Source organism: Glycine max, chromosome 10, assembly GCF_000004515.6.
Source record: "Glycine max cultivar Williams 82 chromosome 10, Glycine_max_v4.0, whole genome shotgun sequence".
Lineage (NCBI taxonomy): Eukaryota > Viridiplantae > Streptophyta > Magnoliopsida > Fabales > Fabaceae > Glycine > Glycine max.
Window position 1 is genome coordinate 25,625,654 of NC_038246.2, and position 23,079 is coordinate 25,648,732.

The 23,079-nt window shown below is 43.1% G+C and overlaps 1 protein-coding gene across 1 annotated transcript; it reads left to right on the top strand.

Moving 5' to 3' along the window:
- Positions 1-2,321: 2,321 nt before the first annotated feature.
- Positions 2,322-2,808, top strand: LOC102665951 (uncharacterized). Its single transcript, XM_006589897.1, has 2 exons — positions 2,322-2,671; positions 2,769-2,808. Exons 1-2 carry the CDS (start codon positions 2,322-2,324, stop codon positions 2,806-2,808), a joined length of 390 nt encoding a protein of 129 aa, XP_006589960.1.
- The last annotated feature ends 20,271 nt before the right edge of the window (positions 2,809-23,079 follow it).

The following is a 23,079-nucleotide window of genomic DNA, read 5'->3' on the forward strand; positions in this document are numbered from 1 at the left end:
GGGAATGTCCTTGCAGCACGGTGATTTTGGCCCATGGATTTAAATCTATTGGTTATAAAAAATAGGAGTATTAAAAATATATTTATATATTTAGTTGTGGGAGCTAGCTATTAGTCGATAAATACAACTAACTTTTGTGTATAACACTTGTGTATATTGTATAAAACTTCTCCAATTTATAGTTGTTTTGTAATATTATAAGTACTTTTTATTAAATATAGGTAATAGATAATTATACTTTTGTTTTGTGTGTTTAATAATAAATTTCTCCCAATTTCAGGTTGATTAGGCAAATTGGCAAAAGTGTTGTTTTCACCTTCTCGCTAAGCCAATCTTTTGGCTTAGCAAGCACTCGCTAAGCGTGACACTCAGTGGCTAAGCGTAAGGAAGAATCCAGAAGAAGATGAGCTGTCAAGTTCACTGAGCACACCGCTCCAGGTCGTCAAGCACACCGCTTCAGCTTATTCGCTAAGCGAGAGAAGCGCGCTAAGCCAAAATCCACTTATGCGCGCTAAGCCATTCAGTTTTGCGCTAAGTGCGCGAGCACGGGCCAACCCACCTATTTAAGCTTGAAATTAGATTTTTTGAGGGGTTTTGGCATTTTTTCTTAAGAAGCCTCTGCATGCACGAGAGTCTGGCCTTGGCTTGAAGCTTTTGCATGTGTAGGAAGTTCTAGAGAGAGAAAGGTCCAAGTTCCAAAGAGTTCTGAGAGATTTTGCTGTGTGAAGATATGCAGAGACGAGAGCTTGAAGCGAAAGCCATTCTGAGAGCTTGAGATGAGTTTGTGAGTGATTGTGAGACCCTAGAGGTGAAGGAGACATCCTCACTACTTGTATTTTTGCAATCTTTCATCTTGTTCTTCTCTGTGTTGTAAAGGAGGTTTCCAGACTATGGAAAGCTAAATCCTCTGTTGGATCTTCCCTGTAGGTACTTGATGTAAATATATTTTTATCTATGTAATGATGTTTTGTGTGTTCTCTGTGCTATCTGCTTTTCATTCCAGTATTCGTTTACCTTGATCACATAGATGCATGCTTTGCTAGGGTCATTCAACCGTGGAAACTGGTCTGATTCTAAAGTCCTTGATAGTACGGGGCTAAGTTGTTGTACTATCACGAGGAATCGGGGTACAAGAACTTAGTTGTGTATGTGTGTCTTAATGCGGTCCTGATTGAGTTTAGTCTTACAAGAGGAATCTGCAGATGAGGCTTGATTAGAATTAGGCTAGACTATCATAAGGAATCGGGGTCTAGCAGTCTAGGAGACAACATAGGAATACATGAGTATTGTTAGATAGAGAACATCTATTTTAGCATCAGGAACCTATTAAGAAGACCAACGCGTTCTCTACTTGTTTTTACACAACATTTCTCTTGCGTCATTTTCTTTCTTTTTGCATAGATAGTTTACATATTTGTTCATAACCACAATCATCTTTTCATACCAGACACCTATTTACCAAAATAGCTTGCCAGATAACACAAGTTCCCCGAGAGTTCGATACTCGGTTCTTACCATTTTATACTACTTGTGAGATCTGGTATACTTGCCGGCAGCGAACAAGTTTTTGGTGTCGTTGCCAGGGAACTTCTTTTTATTTGGGAAGTTAACTCGGTCTTAGGTGTCTATTCTTTATTTGTTATTCTTTGATTGTTTCTGTGAATATTTGTTCTTTAATTTATATTTGTCTTCTCTTATTGAACTGGATAACCATTGTTCTGTTAGTACTATTTATGCATAGATCTTCCACAGGCACTTTAGTTCCTTTGGACTTAGAAATTGAAGCTACACTGAGAAGGAAGAAGGCTGAGAGGAGAAGGAAACTATTGCAAGATAGAACAGTTGCATCCATTCTGGAGGAAGAGACCCATTTTTCTGAATCATTATCACCTGATTCACCATCATCAAAGGAATGCACTAATCAATTGTCTAAAACTGCTACTATGGCAGATGAGCACGACCAGAGGACTACCCTTGAAGACTATTCAAGTAGCTCGGTACCACAATTTTTCACTAGCATTGCACGTCCTGAAGTGCAAGCGCACAACATCACCTACCCACATTCTTTGATCCATCTGATACAAGGGAATTTATTTCAAGGATTACCTAATGAAGATCCCTATGCACACTTGGCAACATTTATTGAGATTTGCAACACTATTAAGATTACCAATGTACCAGATGAAGCTATCAAGCTCAGTCTTTTCTCATTTTCACTGGTAGGAGAGGCCAAGAGGTGGCTCCACTCATTCAAAGGTAACAGTCTTAAAACCTGGGAAGAAGTTGTGGAAAAGTTCCTAAAGAAATATTTCCCAGAATCTATGACTGTTGAAGGGAAGGCAGCAATATCTTCATTTCATCAATTGCCTGATGAATCCTTGAGTGAGGCGTTGGAGAGATTCAGAGACTTACTGAGAAGAACTTCCACCTATGGATTCTCCGAGCCAATCCAACTGAATATGTTCATGGATGGGCTGAGACCACAAACCAAGCAATTACTAGATGCTTCTGCTAGGGGAAAAATAAAGCTGAAATCCCCAGAAGAAGCAATTGAGCTCGTAGAGAACATGTCAGCCAATGATCATGCCATTCTGAGGGACAGAACTCATCAACCCACAAAGAAGAGCCTGTTGGAGCTAACATCACACGATGCTTTGTTGGCACAGAATAAGTTGCTATCTAAGCAACTTGAGATCCTAACGGAAACACTTGGTAAGCTGCCAACTAAACTGTCGATTGGACAACCTACACATTCTTCTGTTTTGCAGGTCACAGGTTGTACCATTTATGGTAAAGCTCATGAGGTAGGCCAATGCCTCTCAACTGAAGAAAACACTCAAGAAATTCATTTCATGGGGAATCATTAGAGGCAAGGGTATACTCAAGGAGGTTTTTCAGGCTTCCAGCAAGGTTCTTATAATCAGCAAGGACAGTGGAGGACACACCCTGGCCACCAGTTCAATAAAGACCAGGGTGGATCCTCAAGCAGACCAATTGAACAAGGGCCTAACATCTTTCAGAGGATGACTAAGTTGGAAGAGACCTTGACTCAGTTTATGCAGGTAACGATGTCAAATCATAAGAGTATTAAGTTAGCACTAAAGAACCTTGAGGTCCAGGTGGTACAACTGGCCAAGTAGATAGCTGACAAGTCATCCAATATTTTTGGAGCAAATACGGAAAATAATCCTAAGGAGGAATGCAAGGCTATGATGACTATGAGTAAAAAGTTTATGGAAGCTGAGGATGAAGAGAGTGTGGTGTACAAGGAGCAAATGGGTGAAAAGACAGATGTTGAGGTTAAGGAAAATGATGTGAAGGGTAAAGAGAATCAGGAAAAAGGGAAGAAAATAATGGTCCAGAATAAAGAGATGGAGAACCAAGAAAAAGAAAAAGAAGGAGAAAAAGAAAAAGAAAATGAGAAAAATGAAAAAGAAGAAAAAAAATAAGATTTTAGAGAAGAGTAGAAGTGGAAAGGCTGTGGACAAAGGTGTGGAAGTACCATATCCTGTGGTACCTTCCAAGAAAGAAAAAGATCGTCATTTGGCAAGATTTTTGGATATTTTCAGGAAACTGTAAATAACCATGCCCTTTGGCGAAGCTCTGCAGCAAATGCCACTCTACTCCAAAATTTTTGAAAGATATGTTGACAAGGAGGCACAAGTACATTCATCAGGAAAACATCATAGTGGAAGAAAATTGTAGTGTTGTGATCCAAAAGATTCTTCCACCTAAGCATAAAGATCCTGGGAGTGTAACTATTCCTTGTTCAATAGGAGAAGTTAATGTGGGAAAGGCTCTGATTGATTTGGGAGCCAGCATTAATTTGATGCCACTCTCCATGTGCAAAAGATTGGGAGAGTTGGAGATTATGCCCACTCAAATGACTCTACAATTAGTTGACCGCTCCATTACCATGCCCTATGGAGTAATTGAAGATGTATTGGTCAGGGTTAAACATTTTATCTTCCCAGCAGACTTTGTGGTCATGGATATCTCTAAAGATACTGACATCCCTGTAATCTTGGGGTGGCGGTTCATGTTGACCACAAGCTGCATAGTTGACATGGGGAAGAGGAAGCTGGAGTTAGGTTTTGAAGACCAAAAAATTGATTTTGACTTGTTTGTTGAAGACAAGCCTGCTCTAGAACACAATGTTTGCTTGCAGGTAATGGGAGAAGGTCAAGAGGTTCTGAAGGTGAGAACCAAAATGTAAGATCACCCAGTGAGGTAAAAGCGTCAAGCTAATGACGTTAAAGAAGCGCTTCTTGGGAGGCAACCCAGTTTCCATTTGTGTTATTTTTGGTTTTTCATGCATTTGATCATTGGGAACTTGTTGTATTATCTGTACATTGGAGCATATCAGCCTCCCTTTGAATGGTAAAATTAAGGGTTTCTATTTCTTAGGAAAGGACTAAGTCTAAAACTTACAAAATATTTTTAAAAAATTAGTCCTTTCGCTAAGCGCATGTGTCTCGCTAAGCGCATAATCGTTCATCCGTTAAGCCATGAGTTTCAAGCGCTTAGTACATAACCCTGGCATATGAGGCTGATTATTTCCGCTAAGCTGGCCAAGGTTGAGCTAAGCTAACTTCAATTCGATCTGAATTCAGCTAAGGTTCAGCCTGATCACTAAGCGACAACTTATCTGTGCCTAAGCGGGATCTATTATCGCCAAGCGCAATTCCTTACGGCCTTAATTGAGGTCCATGACGCTAAGCGCCAGTCATGGCAGCTAAGCGAGATTCTTTGCGGCAATATGAGCACTAAGCGAGTATCTCTCAGCTAAGTGCGTGCTCCTCTGTACTTAAGATGCATCATTTTAGCTAAGCTGGCCAGGGCCAGGCTTAGCGAGAATTGCAGCTTTTCTAATCTGCAGGTATTGCTAAGCGGACGTACCCTAGCGCTAAGCCGAGTTTTTGTTAAAAAAAATTGATTTTGAATTTGAAACATCAGCTAAGCGCACGTGTTCGCTAAGCGAGCCTGGTTGAGAAACCAAACGTCTCTTTTGCTGCTTAGCGCAACGTCCGCTTAGCGAAAGTATCGAAAAACTGCTTAAGTGAGTGTAACAACAGTTACACTCACATTTGCCAAATTACAGAAGCCTCATCTCTGCATTCTCTCTCTCCAAAAATTTGCACATTTTGCATCTATACTTTCTTTGTGCATTTTCGACTTTGAAGCATATATCATACACCATCCAAGTAAGTTCCTTGATTCTTTTTTCTCTTTTTCATGTCTTAACTCTAGGGTAGAAGACTTTAACTACAGCTTTAGATTTTTAGGGTTTTTATGTTTTGTTAGAATTAGTTTAAGATTAGGACTATGTAAGCTTGCATACTGAATTGAGTATGGCGCACACATTGCATGTTTGATATGCCTTTTAGAGGCTTGAAAAGTGCGAGAAAACGAGCTGTATTTTCTGCGTTTTCTGGAAAACGCGATGAACTCGCTAAGCGAGCATGCTGCACTAAGCGAGTTCATCAATACTCATTGTATGTAAGTGTTATCTGATGAACTCGCTAAGCGTGCTTACCGTGCTAAGAGAGTTCATCCTTTGAGGATGAACACTCATCTTCTTGCTGAACTACTTCTGGCTAAGCGAGGTTGAATCGCTAAGCCCAGGTAACTTAACCCATTTTTTTGGTGATAGTTATGCACTAAGCCGAGCATTCCTGAGCCAAGCACAATTGGTTGCAGCGTCCGCTGAGCTAAGCGAGCTTCACTCGCTAAGATCCCAACACTTAGTGAAATTTTTGAAGAGTTGGTGCCGCTAAGTGCAACCTTCAAGAAGCTTAGCGCAAATCCTTGCGGCACATGTTCAGCTTAGCGGGCGCTTTTCCACTAAGCCAATTCTGCAGAATCTAAAAATTCTACAACTTTCGCTAAGCGGCTCCACATGTCGCTAAGCGATGATGTTTTTTTTACAAAGGCCAGCTAAGCGGACCATGTCTCGCTAAGTGGTTAGTGTCTTTTCCAGTTTTATTTTTCTGTTTTTAAAATTTAGAATAACTGTGTCCTGATGTTTGGTTTCTCTATATGCAGATGGCCTCTAAGAAGCATAAGAATAGTGATTCTAGACCACAGGATCAGAATGATAACAGGAGATTTCAATTAGAGGAAGCCTGGAACCGATATATCGATAATATTTTAGACCGAAGGATCCTTCCAGAAAGGAATGTGGAACTTTATCATTCTGAATTTGACAAGTTTAAAATAGAATTGGAGAGGCGAAACCTACACAAATGTCTCACTAACCTTCAGGAAGGAAGCATAGATGTGGCAGTGGTTAAGGAATTTTATGCTAATTTCTATAGTCCAGCTGATCAAGCTCCTAAATGTGCTAAAATAAGAGGCCATTTAATCAAAGTTAGATGCAGACAACTTAAATGAGTTCCTCCAGACTCCAGTGTTATTAGAGGAGGGGGAATCTTTACCCACTTATTCTAGATTTTGCAGACTAAGGTCTGATCCCAGAGAGATGGAGGCTAGACTGTGCATTTCGGGCAAGGGCTTTATTCTAAACACAGAGGGCCAACCATGGAAGCTCCTCAGAAAATATCTTATCATCCTGGCTCAGACATGGAGTGTTTTCTCGTACTCAAACATAGCTCCTACCTTCCGCACTTCAGATTTGAACACAGACAGAGCTAGGTTGGTCTATGGCTTAATCATAAGGATGGACATGAACATCGGCGGTTTGATCTCTGGACAAATGACCATGATCGCTCAGTCTAACTCTTCTCGATTAGGCTTCCAAGCTTTAATCACAACCTTGTGTAGATCGAGGGGAGTGGGATCTGATGCCCTTACCTCCTATGAAAACCTAAGATCGTCCATTGACTTAGCTTATATCATAAGGAACTGTTGGAATACAAATGACAAAATAGTTAATTTTCTAGAAACAAGGAAGACCAAGCTCAGAGCAGCTGATATTCCCTCTTTCTTTACACCAATAACTGGAATCCCCGCATCTTCTACTTCAGCACCACCTCCAGCTTTAGTAGACTTATCTGCCCAAAGCTCTCAGACTTCAGATGCCAAATTTCAAAGCTTGTTTGAAGGACAAGTTCTCATTATACAAAGCTTGCAAGAATTAGTTCAGCAGAGACCAATTATGAGTGTAGAGCAATTCGTTGAGAAGGTGGCCTGGCCAAGAGCCTGACCTTCTTTTGTGGGGGATAATGTAAGTTTTACAGCCCAAGCACCTCAATAGCATGAGCCAGAACCAGAAAACAATCACTCATTTGAAGCCACCATCTCTGGAGCTGTTGATTGTAAAAAAAGAAGATTAGAGACGAGATCCAATGAGGATGCTCATCATGGACCAGTGCCATCATCAGTTAATGCACCATTTCCAGGAGTAGATCCATCTTCACCTCAACCCGTAACAGACTCTTCCATTCTGATCTTAGAGATACATGAGGGCCAGACCATACCAGTTCTGCCTTTGGACACTTCTCCTCCAGTTACTCCAGTATGGCATCTAACAGATGAGAAGAATGTTCAGATACAGGACAATCAGGACCAGTCACAGGAATTTTAATTCCTGATGACACTTTTTGCTTTTTGATTTATTATTATTATAATTTTGGTTTTTGTACAGTATTTCCTTTATGTCTATATATACTGCTAGTTTTATCTATGAATAGTTAGAACAGTTTAACTTATTTTTTTGATGACATGGCAGTGAAACACTTTTATCTTTTTGTGAAAATGGATGTATGCTTTCATTTGGAATTGAATGCATGATTTTGATGGAAATTGTGTTTCTTTTAATGAGTTTGAGCAAGTGTGTATGTTAGACGAAGAAAGAACAAGAGTGTGAACTCACAGTAGAATTGTTAGTCAATAGACAGACTGGTTGTGAAAGAAAAAGCTTGAACCAAAAATAGGTGAGTGTGACCTTACTTTGTGAGTGAACGACTAACTGTGAGTAATGCTCTTTGCATGAATCTCTGAATTCTAGAATGATATGTATAGCTTAGAACATGATGAAGGCCATGATTGTACATACACAAGCCTTTTGACCAAAAAGCTTACCTTGAATTATAATTCTATCATTTGCACCCTTTTTGAGCTGAATGAGTTTGTCAATAAATTGAACCCTGAACCTGAATGGTTCTCTCCAGATACCTTGCTTAGATTCTAGGAGAGCATATAGTTTAAGGCAAATTTACCCCAAATTTGGGGGAGTGGAACTAATGGGAATGCAAAGAAAAAGAGAAAGCATCAGTACACACAACAAATAAGTTGTATGTTAAAAAAATAAAAAGAAAGAAAAGAATAAAGTGTGCTGATGTAACAAGGTCAAAATCAAATGAAAGTAAAAAGCTAGTGAGCAAGCTAAGTGTATTAAAAAGACCATTGGGATAAGTCTGGGATTTGTGCTCTCTTAGAATCTAAACCTTTGAATCCTAGAAAAACCAATGAATTTTTGTAGCCAAACCTCACTACAAGCCTGAGAAAGTCCTTCTGATTCTTTTTATACATTTCTGACTTGATGGCATGAGATGAAATGCAAAGATTGGACCTCCTGTTAGTTGTTATCAATGAATAGCTTAAACACTTGTGCTTGAGTGAAACAGTACCCGTGAGACTATGGTTTGAGCTACTTTCCTTGATATCCGTCTTATGATTAACTTCATATAACTATATAGTTCACATTTTGTTCTCCTTTTTGTCTAGCAACATATTCTGTGAAAACAAGTGATAGGTACACATTGCTTCATCTTTCTCATCATGCAATCAATAAATTTTGATGCATACACCTTTGTACATAAACACTGCATGTTTTACCACTTGAGGACAAGTGAGTTGTTCCCTTTTGCTTGAGGACAAGAAAAACTATAAATTTGGGGGAGTTGTTAGTCAATGAATACAATAACATATGTGTATAAAAATTGTGTATATTGTATCAAACTTCTCCACTTTATAGTTGTTTTGTAATATTATAAGTACTTTTTGTTAAATATAGGTAATAGATAATTTATACTTTTGTTTTGTGTGTTTAATAATCAATTTCTCTCAATTTCAGGTTAATTAGGCAAATTGGCAAAAGTTTTGTTTTCACCTTCTCGCTAAGCCAATCTTCTGGCTTAGCGAGCATTTGCTAAGCGCGACACTCAGTGGCTAAGCGCGAGAAAGAATCCAGAAGAAGATGAGCTGTCAAGTTCGCTGAGCGCACCGCTCTAGGTCATCAAGCGCACCGCTTCAGCTCATCCGCTAAGCGAGAGAAGCGTGCTAAGCCAAAATCCACTTATGCGCGCTGTCGCAACCTACCCTTCGGCGGGAGGGCGATGTGAGACTCACGGGAGCGTCTTCCAAGGAAGGAATACGCGCGGAGTCGCCACCAATGTTTATTTGAGGAAAACGTCAGAAAAACCAGAAAGGACGTGGCCTACGAATTTTAAGTGAAAGGTTCGGGAGTTGTATTTACGCACGGGGAAGGTATTAGCACCCCACGCGTCCGTCACAAGGGACGACAGCCTTTAATCAAATGTGCAAACATGATTTCAATTTGTGTTATCTCCCCCTTTTTTACGTTCTTATGTCTTTTTATGCCTTTTATATTTTTTATCTTTTTGTGGTCGACAGGGGTGTTTCCCTTGCTCCTACGTATTCCTCAATTGTGATAAGGAAATCTGACCTATGTAGTTCTTTGAGAACTGAACGTTGGTTAAATTGTTTTTATTCCTTTTTTTGCGAGATATATTTTTATTGGACGAAAGGTCGTTTAAGGCATTAAGCAATCTTTCGATTCTTTTGAAAGGAGAGAAAACATTAAGGCATTGGACCATTAATGATCTCTTGTTATTTTTGAAAGAGGTAATAAAGCTACGTGTTGATTTTAGGATTTTAGAAATCTACGTTTAACCAATAAAAGCGGAAAAGACCATTTCAAGGTGTTGGACCTTAAAAATGGCTTTTTAGGTGATGACAAAAGTTTGATTTATGAATTGATTTTAGCCTTAGTTTCACTTTGGTTATTAGTCAATTCGATTAAGAAAGGAAAATCCCAAAGAAAAAAATGTCCGATTGATTTTTTTTTTATTATTTTACTAAAAGATATTTTTGATTATTATATTATTATTTTGCCTCTTTTTGATTTTAAACGTGGTTACGGCATAACCGAACGATCAGATTTCATTTTAACAGAAATTAAAAGATGTTACAATACGAATGATAGGTGGAAATTTATTTTATTTTTGATTAGGCGAGAAAATGACTTAAATAAATGACTAAAGCACGTCAAAAGGGGGTACGGAAAGTAAATGAAATGAAAATAAAAGCATGCGAAACAAGTGGGGACCACTAAGGGTACATTGAATGAATTGAAAAGTTCGATTTCAAGAACTTACCGGTTAAAGACCAAAGAACAACGAAGAATGAACGAAGAACGATGAAGAACAGTGGAAAACCTTCGTGAAATCACCCACGGAAACGTCTCGGAAGTGTTACGGAAGCGCCTCGACTTGGATTTTCTTCACGGAAACAATTTTTCTCACTAATTTTAAGTGATTGTTAGATACCAGGAGGGTTGAACATTTTTGTTCTGCCCTCCTCCCCCTATTTATAGGAAAAAGAGGGATGAGCTTGCCACCCAGCTCGCCCAGGCGAGCTGAGCTCACTTGGACGAGCTGGCAAGCTAAGTTGTTTCCTCCAGAAGGCACCGCCTTCTAGTGGAACTTCCTGGAAGGCCCAAGTGGGCCTGGTTGCTATTTGCACCCCCTGTTTACTAAATACACCCCTGCCTTTTTTTGCTGATTCTTTTTCCGTAACGTTACGGAACTTTATGAATTACGTAATGATACTTGTTTTCTTTCCGTAATGTCACGAAACCTGACGGATTACGCAATCATCCCTTCTTTGGCTTCCGAAATGTTACAGAACTTTACGGATTGTGGATTAACACTTCCTTTTGACTTCCGGCATGTCACAGAACTTCACGGATTGTGCAACCATGCTTTCTTTTGACTTCCGGCATGTCACGGAACTTCACGGATTGCCTAACGATGGGTGCCAAGTACCTTGAAGTGGTCAAACGAGGGTCGCATCCCAACAAACGGATGGTCCCCAAACGAAATTAGGGTATGACAGTTGCCCCTCTTTACTTGTCTTTTATTGGAGATAAAAGGGAAGTAAAGATAAGACACTAATTTCGTTCTAGCGAAACACCATTTGGCCGGTCAATCTCCTTGCCAGCGAAACCTGCAAAATGTTTTGAAAATGATCAGTATCGAATGGCCAACATCATCCTGATACTGTCGAATCCGTTCCTCTTGGTTGACACAAGGTGAAAAATGACCATAATTTGTCTCTGCGTGCCATCGGACACGATCGCCTCTGGATGGCGAAAAGGTGTGGGGAATGACCATAATTTGTCTCCGCCCATCTCTTGACTCACTGTCCCTGAATGACAAAGGGCACAGAATGACCATAATTTGTCTCTGCGCGTTTATCACTCGACTTGCTGCTCCTGAATGACAAAGGGCGCATAATGACCATAATTTGTCTCTGCGCGTTTATCACTCGACTTGCTACTCCTGAATGACAAAGGGCGCAGAATGACCATAATTTGTCTCTGCACGTTTATCACTCAACTTGCTACTCCTGAATGACAAAGGGCGCAGAATGACCATAATTTGTCTCTGCGCGTTTATCACTTGTCGAGTCTTATAGATAGCAAAAGTGTGCGGATGACCATAATTTGTCTCCGCGTGTCATCAGGCCCGCTGCCTCTGGATGACAAAAGGGTGCAGAATGACCATAATTTGTCTCTGCGTGCCATCGGACACGACTGTGTCTGAATGGCGAAAAGGTGAGCGGAATGACCATAATTTGTCTCCGCATGTCACATGACCTCAGGGTCAGTACGACAGAGATTAAGGGGCGGCCGGCAAAAGCGAGGCTCTTGCTCCTATGTATCCTCAATGAGGAACTCAGACCTACGTAGTTCTGGATAACTTGTGAGACTAAAATAGCCTCGGTGTTTTCTTTACCAAAATGCGAACATGCTTTAGTAAAGAGACAAACTTCCAACTGATTAGAGCAACATATGCTTTTTGGATGAAAACAATGTGTCTACCGGGGAAGGAGAGTATGCTGATGAAATTTTCTCGGAACCATAAATGAGGTTTTGGATGTTAGCATTTCGTTTCTAAATGACCATTTAGAGGAAACACTGGGTTCAACAAAAATAGAAGAAAATCACTCAAAGTGTATCAATCTCACACAGGTAACTGTTTCATCCTAATTCCGAACCATAGATATGTCATGACTTGGTGTTGCAAATCATTTCCTATAAAATCAAGGATTACATGTGTGATCATGGATTAATAGGACTTTTTCTTCAGAATGGTTTGTTTTTTGTGGGAAATTTGGCTTTGTGTGTTCTCGGCCATTTCCTTTTCTGTTTTAGTTTAGTGTGAGGTGAACAAGTCACCGACGCACAAGATTTTGGTTGGCAATCAAAGGGAGAGGACCACTTTAGGTCGTGGTTTCCTTTCTTTTCTTGTTTACATGGTGACAATTCTGTACTATTCAGATATTGTCTGGTTCGAAGACCTTTCTGCACATTTCTTCTGTTTTCTTCCGATCCTTGATCGGAATTTTCTTTCTTCGGCTTTCTTCCGATTTTTTGATTGGGAATTTTCTCCTTTTCTCCCTTTTTTTTCTTTTTTGTTTTCTTTCAAGAGCAAGGATGGACATTCTCACCCTGGGTCAAGGTTTATGGTAAGTTGGGATTTTGGCTCAAGGCTTGTAGAATGGCCGGACATGACATATGTTAGGGTTTGGTTTGGTTCAGGGATAAAGGGGATGTCCCACATTATTTCCATGACACAAATGCAACAATGATGATTTGGAAATTTTATGCAAAACTAGTCATGCATGCACCTATGTGGACACTCAAGTGTCGAAAAAAAATTTGGTCATGTGATGCTAGGGCTCATGATTCATTTTCTCTACTTTAGTCAACCTAGTGTTTCCAAAATATGTTTTTTTTTTATCAATTTGTGCATTTATCCGAGTCCATTTTTGGGCGTTCGGGAAAACTTTCACAGCATTCACCCTTCAAGTTTATACACATTTTTTTTTTCAAAAACTGGTTATAATCAGTGAATTTTTCAAAGGAAAGTTGGAAGTTATCTCCTTTCACAAGCATGTTGTTTTTTAGCTAGACAAGTTTTTATTCTTATTATTTTCTTTTTTTCTTTTCTTGCTTGCTCTTTTTTCCTTTTCTTTTTTTCCTTTCCCTTTTTTAAGTTATTATCATTTATTCATTTTTTCTCCTTTTTTTCTTTTTCACTCTAAAAGGATCATGCGGACGGGGGCGCACACTACCTACTTACGTCTAACCACAAGGTAAACGAAAAGAACGCACGAAATGGTAAAAAACGGTGACGAAATAACTAAGAGCCATAATGCCAAAAATTTCTAACAGAAACGAAAAATAATAATAGTAATGTTAGTAACCATATAGACAAAAAAAATAGTAATGTCAAGCAATATAGACAATAATAGAAAACAATAATGTCAATAGCAAAAGTGCGGTGACCTCGGTCACGTGGCTCCGCTTCCTCCTAAGAAACCGAGCAAGTCCGTCATCTCCTCATCCATACGGGCCTCCTCTGCATCGCCGGGGGATCCTGCAGGCGCCTCCCCTGCCTGGGCCTCGGGCCAATCTCCGGGCCATGCGACCTCAGCCCTAAACTGCTCTGGAGTAGGGCACGCAAAAGGAGTGAAACCCTGCCCCTGCTGACTGAGGTTGAATCGGTAGAGACACTCATGTATCTGTACCTGCCCCCGGTGGTTGGCTGCCTACTGGCGAACCAAGTGTTGTAGATAACGCTCCATGCCTAGTGACCTAGAGGGATCGGCCTAATGAGGTGGTGGCGGCGCATCCGCGGCCTGAGGTGCATCACCCTGTGCCTGCCTAGGCGTGCAATACTTCTCAATGAAGGCCCGGGTGATCGGCGGTCGGATCACCTTACTAGGGGTGACGGGAACCCCAAATGACTGGCAAAGGCCCATGATCAATGCCGGAAACCCAGGGCCCTGTTAGAGTTATCCGGGTCTAGAGGGTGCCTGGTGGGTGGCATACCTGCAAACAAATCGATGGCGTCAGCAATCAACTGAGCCACATGGACGCTCATCTGTGTTAGGATGGCATACACCAGTTGACACTTCGGTAGAGGGAGATCGGAGTTATGATCTCTAGGCAAGACATTGCTGAGCAACAATGTCATCCACGTCTAGGTCAAGGTGGTCATGCTGGTGCGCATGATCCACACCCGCCTACCTGCAGCGGTCCGGGCGAAATCTTGCCCCGGTGTGCATAACAGCTGGGCAATGGCCTCCTCGTCAAACCCGTCAGCCCTGTTCCTCCCCTGACTGAACTCGCACTCCTGGCCTTCCTCCAACACTAGCGGGTCACCCAAGAACTGGCTGAGGGCATCTGCGTCAAAAGGAATCCACTGACCCCTCACCCATGAACGCCTGTCTCGCACTCCCTCTTCTGTGGGCCAAGCATTAGCATAAAACTCCAGGACTACCTCAGGGTCAAACTTAGCCATGGGAGTAACCAGCGACGTCCAATGTCTGCGAGCTATCTCCTCCTGAAAATTTGTGTACTCCTCGTCCCTGAGGAAGACGCGTCTCTCTCTGTGGAACAACCATCCTTTGATGGCCTCGAAGCACTGCTGGTGCTCGGCGCTCCGGAAACAGTGGCTATCAAACTCAGGGGCGGCACTGGTCCCTTCAGCCGTGGCGTCTCTCCTAGATCTATTCGCGGAAAGCTTTTTTGGATCCATTTCCTGCGAGGACAAACATTTGGAAATTTAATTTACAAGGAAATCCTATTTTAAATAAAAAACGACATACTAATGTTTTCGACTTAGAACGAACTTGTGCACACATTTCCTTGAAGAAAAACATTTATGAACGTGCATACGAGCAAAATATCCTGCTATCTATATCAATATACAAGGATATCCAAAATATCCTAGCTACTTATATCCCACACATATTCTTTTGAAAAGAATTCATATATGCATGCTCAAGGTATTGTGCCAAAATCACATATGTTCGTATCCAAAGTATCTTGCTACCAAAAATTACATACGCACATTCGAAGTATTTTACTACTTAAATTAACATACAAATTAATGCAGGTTTCTTGTTGTTTCATTCACATTTATTTATACACATATGCACATTTTGAGAGCCAATTTCATGTTATGCACACACTTGCATTTATTTGGAAAGGAATTTTCATGCCATCTATCTACACTTTGAAAGGCAATTCCACATCATATGTTCATTTTGGGAAGCATTCTCGTGCCACATTCAGACGTGTGTATATTTATAAAGCGCTTGACCACCTATTCCAAATATACACGTTTTATTTGAAGGGTATTTGGTTCTTGCTACTTATTCTATATGTACATGGTGAATAACATTCTCAAACAAACTAGGCAAACATCATGGTGCAGCCCCAAAAATCAGCCGCTGGCCTAAAGGGAAATCCCTATCACAATGCCTTCATTTTTATGCTTTATTGCACTCAAAACCAAAGGCTTGGATTCCTAGGTCTAAGTGCTTAATTTGGGCACTTATTTTAACCTCTACATGCTGTCCCTATACACATAAAACAGCCACACAATCCAAAGTTCACAAAACCATGCCCAAATGTCATTGAGGCATTTCACTGAGCACTTGGTGGGCACATGTTTAGGCATGAATAGCAAGGGAATGGGGGCAATGTGGCATGCCCAATCTTTTCAGAATACAACTTAGGCCTAAGGCCACTGCCTATAACCCTCCAACTCAACAAAAACAAGCAACAATTCAAGGATAAATCCCTCACGCTTTTGAGCAAATACATGCAACTTAAAGCACCAAAATACATCAATGGAAAGCTAGAGAGCCCAAGAATGAGGTACTTACCTGTTGGAGATGAATAATAGCGTAAAATGGAATCAAAAACGTGGAGAAATGGTGACCTAAGGCTGGAAAACCAAGGAATCCCGTGAGCCTTCGTTTTTTGAATGAGGGGGTAGAGTTTTTGTGTGAAGAAAGCTTCCCCCTCCCCCCTTTTTAACCATTTTGGTGCAGGGGGTGCTCGCCCAGGCGAACTAACCTGCATTTTTTTTAGGGAAGACATAAGTATGGCTCTCTACGGGTCGGTGTTCGCTTACTCGAACCCCTTTAAGGGTAGATGAGACATCCGATACTTACCTTAAAGGCACCTTAACAATAATTACTGGGAGTTTAAAGGATACTAGGCTATCCCTCAGCTGCGCTTCCCGCTTGTCCAGTTTTGGGCATGTGGTGATGATCTATTGATCGTGATCCTAGCCTCTACTTGCATCCGTCCCTAAGTACCTGAAAGTAGGAAATGACATTGCGCAGCAAACCGTGGTCGTGTTACCGTTTTACCTTGATTGGTTTCTGCCTTTAGCCCCATCCCAGCATTTGACCACTGCCTAAGACGATTCTGCTCCTGTCATAAGATAACAAAATATGCATGCATATGCGTATGCATGAGCGTTTTCAAATGCAATAATCCTTTTAGTGAAAGCTGATCAGGTTCAGTTTTAATTAAGCGCTTGGGGCATCTCATGGATTGAGCGAAAAGGCTCAGTGTTATCACAAATTGCACTTGGTTTAAAGCACAAAGTGAGGACTGAAGCCTCAATCTCATGTTCTCCTCTTTTAAAAGACTGTGATGAGAAAATTACAGCGGACAGGAATCCCTGGGGGAAACCAAGAAGAACACACAAAAATAAAAAGAACAAGCAGCGATATCCTCAATTGCCCCAGATCGTAAGCATAGTATCGCTTGACAACATCGGACTTCACAGGTGAAGGTAGCTCCTCGCCATCCATGTTGGTAAGCACCAGGGCCCCTCCAGAAAAAGACCTTTTCAAAATGAAAGACCCTTCATAGTTTGGGGCCCATTTCCCTCGATTATCTTTAACAGCATGGGATATCCTTTTCAGCACAAGGTCCCCCTCATGGAACTTGCGCGACCGCACCTTCTTGTCGAACGCGTTCTTCATTCTTTGTTGATACAGGCGCCCATGGATCATGGTCGTCAAGCGCTTACCTTCAATAAGGTTGAGTTGGTCGTAGCGTGTTTGAGCCCACTCTGATTCTTCTAAGCCCGATTCTGCTAGTATCCTCTGGGAAGGGACCTTTAACTCAAACGGGAGTACCACTTCCATTCCATAAACCAAGGAGTACGGTGTTGCCCCAGTAGAAGTTCGTACCGAAGTTCGGTATCCATGCAGGGCAAAAGGCAACATCTCATGCCAATCTTTGTACGACACTGTCATCTTCTGAATAATCTTCTTAATATTATTATTGGCTGCTTCCACGACTCTGTTAATCTTTGGTCGGTGTGGCGTGGAATTGTGATGTTGGATTTTAAACTCCTCGCACATTTCCCCCATCATCTTGTTATTCATATTGGTGCCATTGTCAGTAATGATCTTCCTAGGGAGTCTGTACCGACAAATCAGCTCCCTCTTTATGAATCTGACCACCACATTCCTCGTGACATTGGTGTAGGAAGTCGCTTCGACCCATTTGGTGAAATAATCTATCGCCATGAGAATGAAGCGATGACCGTTCAAAGCCTTGGGTTCGATGGCCCCTATGACGTCTATCCCCCACATGGAAAAAGGCCAAGGGGCGGCATGACATTCAGAGGATGCGGCGGAACATTGACATTGTCCGCGAACGCTTGACATTTATGGCATTTCCTTACATGGGTGCAACAATCGCTTTCCATGGTGAGCCAGTAATAACCTGCTCTAAGGATCTTCCGGGCCATAGCATGCCCATTGGCATGCGTTCCAAATGAACCCTCGTGGACTTCCTCGATCATGTGGTTCGCCTCTTTGGCATCCATGCATCGTAGGAGGGTCATGTCATGGTTTCTCTTATATAGGATGCTTCCGCTCATAAAGAAACTAGCCGCCAATCTCCTCAATGTCCTTTTGTCGTTGTCGGAAGCCTCCGCTGGGTATTCTTTGCTTTCAACATATCGCTTGATATCGAAATACCAAGGCTTACCGTCCCGCTCCTCTTCCACCTGACAACAATGTGCGGGTCTGCCACGACACCAAAACTCAATGTACGGTAGGTCCCCGTGCGGTGTTAGCTGGAACATGGATGCCAAAGTGGCAAGCGCATCTGCCATCTGGTTTTCCTCTCGGGGAACGTGATGGAAGGAGATCTTATCAAAGGAACCAGCCAACTCCTTGATATAGGCTTGGTAAGGTATCAACTTGGGGTCTCTACTTTCCCATTCCCCTCTCAGCTGGTGGATCACCAGTGCTGAGTCCCCGTACACCTTGAGCAACTTGACATCAGAGTCAATTGCCGCCTGGATGGCTAGGGCACATGCTTCATACTCAGCCATATTGTTGGTGCAGTCAAACCCCAGCCTGATTGTGAAAGGTATACATTGATTGTCTGGAGAGACCGATACTGCCCCAATGTCATGGCCTAGAACGTTTGACGCTCCATCAAACCACACGGTCCACTTGTCCCGGTCCTCGTCTAGCTTTTCCTCAAACAAGGCCATGATGTCCTCATCTGGGAATTCAAGATGCATGGGCTGATAGTCGTTGAGAGGCTGCTGAGCCAAATAATCTGCCAAGGCGCTTCCTTTTATCGCCTTTTGGGTGACGTAGACTATATCAAACTCGGATAACAAAACTTTCCACCGGGCCATCCACCCTGTGAGAGCAGGCTTCTCAAAGATGCACTTAACCGGGTCCATCTTGGATATCAACCAGGTGGTATGGCTCAACATGTATTGTCTTAGATGGTGAGACGCACAGGCTAAAGCACAACACGTTCTTTCGAGCAGGGAGTAATTCATCTCACAGGCCATGAACTTCTTACTCAAGTAGTAGACAGTGCGCTCTCTCTTCCCGGACTCGTCATGTTGCCCCAGCATACATCCCATCAACTCGTCCAAAATCGTCATATACAAGATGAGAGGCCTTTCGGGTACCGGCGACATAAGCACATGAGGGTTCATGAGACACTGTTTGATCCTTCCAAACGCCTCTTGACAATCCTCATTCCAACGGACGGATTGGTTTTTGCGTAAGAGTTTGAACAACGGCTCACAAATAGCGATGAGCTGTGATATGAATCTGGCAATATAATTTAAACGTCCCAGGAAACCTCGGACCTGCCTCTCGGTACGGGGTTCTGGCATCTCAAGGATGGCTTTCACCTTTTCGGGGTCCACCTCTATCCCTTTCTGGCTCACAATGAAACCTAGCAATTTCCCTGATTTGACCCCGAAGGTGCACTTAGCAGGGTTTAACCTCAATTGATATTTCCTAAGCCTTTCGAACAACTTCCGCAGGTTGACAAGGTGTTCCTCCTTGGTCTTAGACTTGGCAATTATGTCGTCCACATAGACCTCGATTTCTCGGTGCATCATATCATGGAAGAAAGCTACCATAGCCCGTTGATAAGTTGCCCCGGCGTTCTTGAGTCCAAAGGACATCACCTTATAACAGAACATTCCCCACAGGGTGACGAAGGGAGTCTTTTCCATATCCTCCGGTGCCATTTTTATCTGATTGTAATCGGAGAACCCATCCATGAAGGAAAACAAAGCGAAATTCGCCGTATTATCCACAAGGGTATTGATGTGCGGCAGAGGAAAATTGTCTTTGGGACTAGCTCGATTCAGGTCCTGATAATCCACACACATTCGCACCTTCCCATCCTTCTTAGGGATTGGTACAATGTTGGCAATCCATTATGGGTACCGAGCGACAGCCAAAAAATCAGCGTCAAATTTTTTCTTTACCTCTTCTTTTATTTTCAAGGATGTCTCGGGCTTCATCCTCCTCAGTTTTTGTTTTACCGGGGAACACTCAGGCTTTAGAGGTAATCTGTGTTGTACGATGTCAGAACTCAAACCAGGCATATCTTGGTACGACCAAGCAAAGATGTCTTGGTAGTCTTTTAGCAGGGCTGTCAATTCTTCACGGATGGGTGCGGTCATACCCGTGCCTATCTTTAATTCCTTTTTCCCACTGCCGGTTCCTAAGTCCACTAGTTCCGTCTCTTCTTGATGAGGTCCCATTTCCCAGTCCACATGAGCGACTATCTTCTCCAACTCCGGGGGAAGTCCCACATCTTCGTCCTCTTCATCCCCCATCTGATCCGTTTCTTGCTTGAAATCGATGGTCGGGTCTCAGGTATTAGTACCTTCGAGGGACTCATCGTCGGATCTGGCGTTTTAAACGTAAAGAAATAAACATGCAAATGAATGAGAATGGGTAGAGACGTAGGAATAGATGAAGAAAGATCTTTATATTATAAATTTAGGAACAAAAGACATAAAGCCCTAACAAAAGGAAACTCTAAAGCCTAGGCCCAACCGTAGAGTTTAAAAGCCACAAAGGGTTACATTATACTTGTCGCGTAAATGTTCGGGCGCTCCTTCACTAGCCAATTTCCTAGTCGGAAACCAGGAGGGCATGGTCGTACCAAATCCGACCCACTCGGAGAATCATCTTCGCATATCGCAACGACTTGGCCTTCGTGTCCTAGACCCGCACTTATAAAGCTCCTACTGATGTGGTAGGGCGGGCCCCCTTCAACTTTTCGTCCCAATTGCAAGCCTTGGCTTCCGCTCTTCCTTCCCGCAACACTTTTTCTTATGTCTGCTCGCGTGGGTTTATAGCCTAACCCAAACTTCCCACGGTTTCCACTAGTGTTTATCAGGCTGGTTCTGCCACCATTGTTCTTGCCTAAACCCATTCCGGGCACGTAACCATTCCCCAACATCACCCGGGCTACCATCATCGCCGTATCGGACAGGCACGGTTACCCAGAGAAGGAATCTACGGAGGCAATGCTTACTACCTCAAAAGATTGGAAGGCTGTTTCTAATGACTCCTCCGCGACTTCCACATATGGCATAGAGGAGGGCAACTTACCAAGATGTCTTCCTCGCCCGACACAATAACCAAATGCCCCTCTACTACGAACTTTAGTTTTTTGGTGGAGTGTAGAGGGAACGAATCCCACCGAGTGGATCCACGGGCGTCCCAAAAGACAGCTGTAAGCCGGGTTAATATCCATTATTTGAAAGGTAACTTGACAGGTGTGGGGGCCTATCTGTACAGGGAGGTCGATCTCACCCCTAACCTCTCGGCGGGTGCCGTCGAAGGCACGGACCACCATAGAACTCGGCTTTAGATGGGAAGCATTAAACGGTAATTTCTCCAACGTGCTTTTGGGCATTAGTTTAAACTGGAACCGTTATCGATGAGCACCTTGGCCACGACGTGGTCCATGCATTTGACTGATACATGCAAAGCCCTGTTATGCCATCTCCCCTCGGCAGGGATTTCTTCTTCGGCAAAGGCGAGATAGTTGTTGGCGGTGATATTATTGACAAGTCCTCCAAAGCCTTCTACAGAGATATCTTGGGCCACATGAGCTTCGAACAAGACCTTTACTAGCAAAGCCCGATGAGGCTCAGAGTTCATGAGTAGTTTCAAAAAAGAGACCCTGGCCGGGGTTTTGTTGAGCTGCTCAATGACCTTGAACTCGCTTTGCTGAATAATGCGGAGGAACTCACTTGCTTCCTCTAGTGAAACTTACTTCTTGCCACATCCATCCCGTTTCTCCGGAAGATCTTTCACTGGAATATCCTCGTTCGGAGTGGGGGTCGTTTTGTCATTTTGTTCCTCCACCATCTTTGCCTTCCCTTTAACATTTGCAGGTTGTGTCGACAGGTCGGGGGGTGCAAACACGCGACCACTGCGGGTCACGCCGCTCAGCCCCATGATATTGGTTACCTTGGCTGACAACGAGCAGATGTCAGTGGCCTCTTCCTTCCTTTCACTTGGAGGTGCATACCTCCACGGGACTGCGTGGCTGTTTCGGTATGGGAAAGGAACAGGTTTAACTACCGAGGGGTATCGAGGCTTTTGGGGAGCTGCGTCTTTGGTGAAATATACCACCAAAGGCTTAGGCCTTCTAAAACTTCTCTCATCCGTGGACTGCATACATATATGCTGCTCTTCCCTCCCCTCATCACCGACTTCCAGTCGACCTTGATCTATCATTTGTTGCAAAAGGACCTCCACTGCTAAACATGTTTCCATGTTATGTAGCTCGTCGGGATGCAACAAACAAGAATCCTTTTCATGCCCACCGTGGGGAATTACGCCCCCCTTTTGTAGGGCCTCGTAGATAAACCTTCTGGGGGTTGTCACGTCCTTTAAAGGTTTAGACTTGCGCGGCCTACCCGACTCGACGACATTAACTACTCCCCCTCCGTGATTGGCGAGTGGGTTTGTTTTCACGTTGGGCCGATCCTCTTGAAACGTCAGCCATCCGGCGTCTAACAAATGTTGGACCTTGTATTTAAGGGCTAGGCATTTTTCGGTGGAGTGGCCTAGGGTTTTCCCAGGGTACGCGCAAACGTCAGGGTCATACCACTTTGGGAAAGGAGGCTGGTATATCTTCTCGGGAGATATCACAACCATCTGGTTGGCGATGAGGGACGACAAGAGATCTTCGTACGTCATTGGGATTGGGGTGAATTCTGAAATTGGCCTCAGGGGAAAGTTTCTCATCGCATTGGAACTGGCGCCAAAGTGGGCATTGCCGGCCGGGCGAGACGTAGTTGGAGCCGGAGCTTGGGGGGCCTCCCTCTGGATGGGGGCGAGTGCTCTAGGCTGTATGGGTGCTGAATTGGATGAGTTCCCGGCGCGAGTTGAGAAGCTCAGATGATGTTGCTCGTACTGATGGGTACCGTGAGAGGTTTGCGGTGGCTTGACCCATGCGGGCGCCGAAGTGACGGCATAGGTATCTCCTTCCTTCCTTTTTTCCCCAGTTGCTCCGATTCTCCTAGCATTGGTACTTGTGTAGGAGGTGTAATCGAACTTCCCTCTCTTCAAACCTACCTCGATTCTCTCCCCGACAAATACCAAGTCCGCGAAGCTGGAGGACATATAGCCTACCAACTTCTCATAGTAAAACACCGGCAAGGTGTCTACCATCATGGTAATCATCTCCCT

Bases quoted from the DNA above. Each gene is read 5' to 3' on its own strand.
- LOC102665951 (XM_006589897.1), top strand. From the start codon at position 2,322: ATGACTGTTGAAGGGAAGGCAGCAATATCTTCATTTCATCAATTGCCT. The intron at 2,672-2,768 runs GTTGCTATCTAA...TCTGTTTTGCAG, and splicing joins GCTTTGTTGGCACAGAATAA to GTCACAGGTTGTACCATTTA.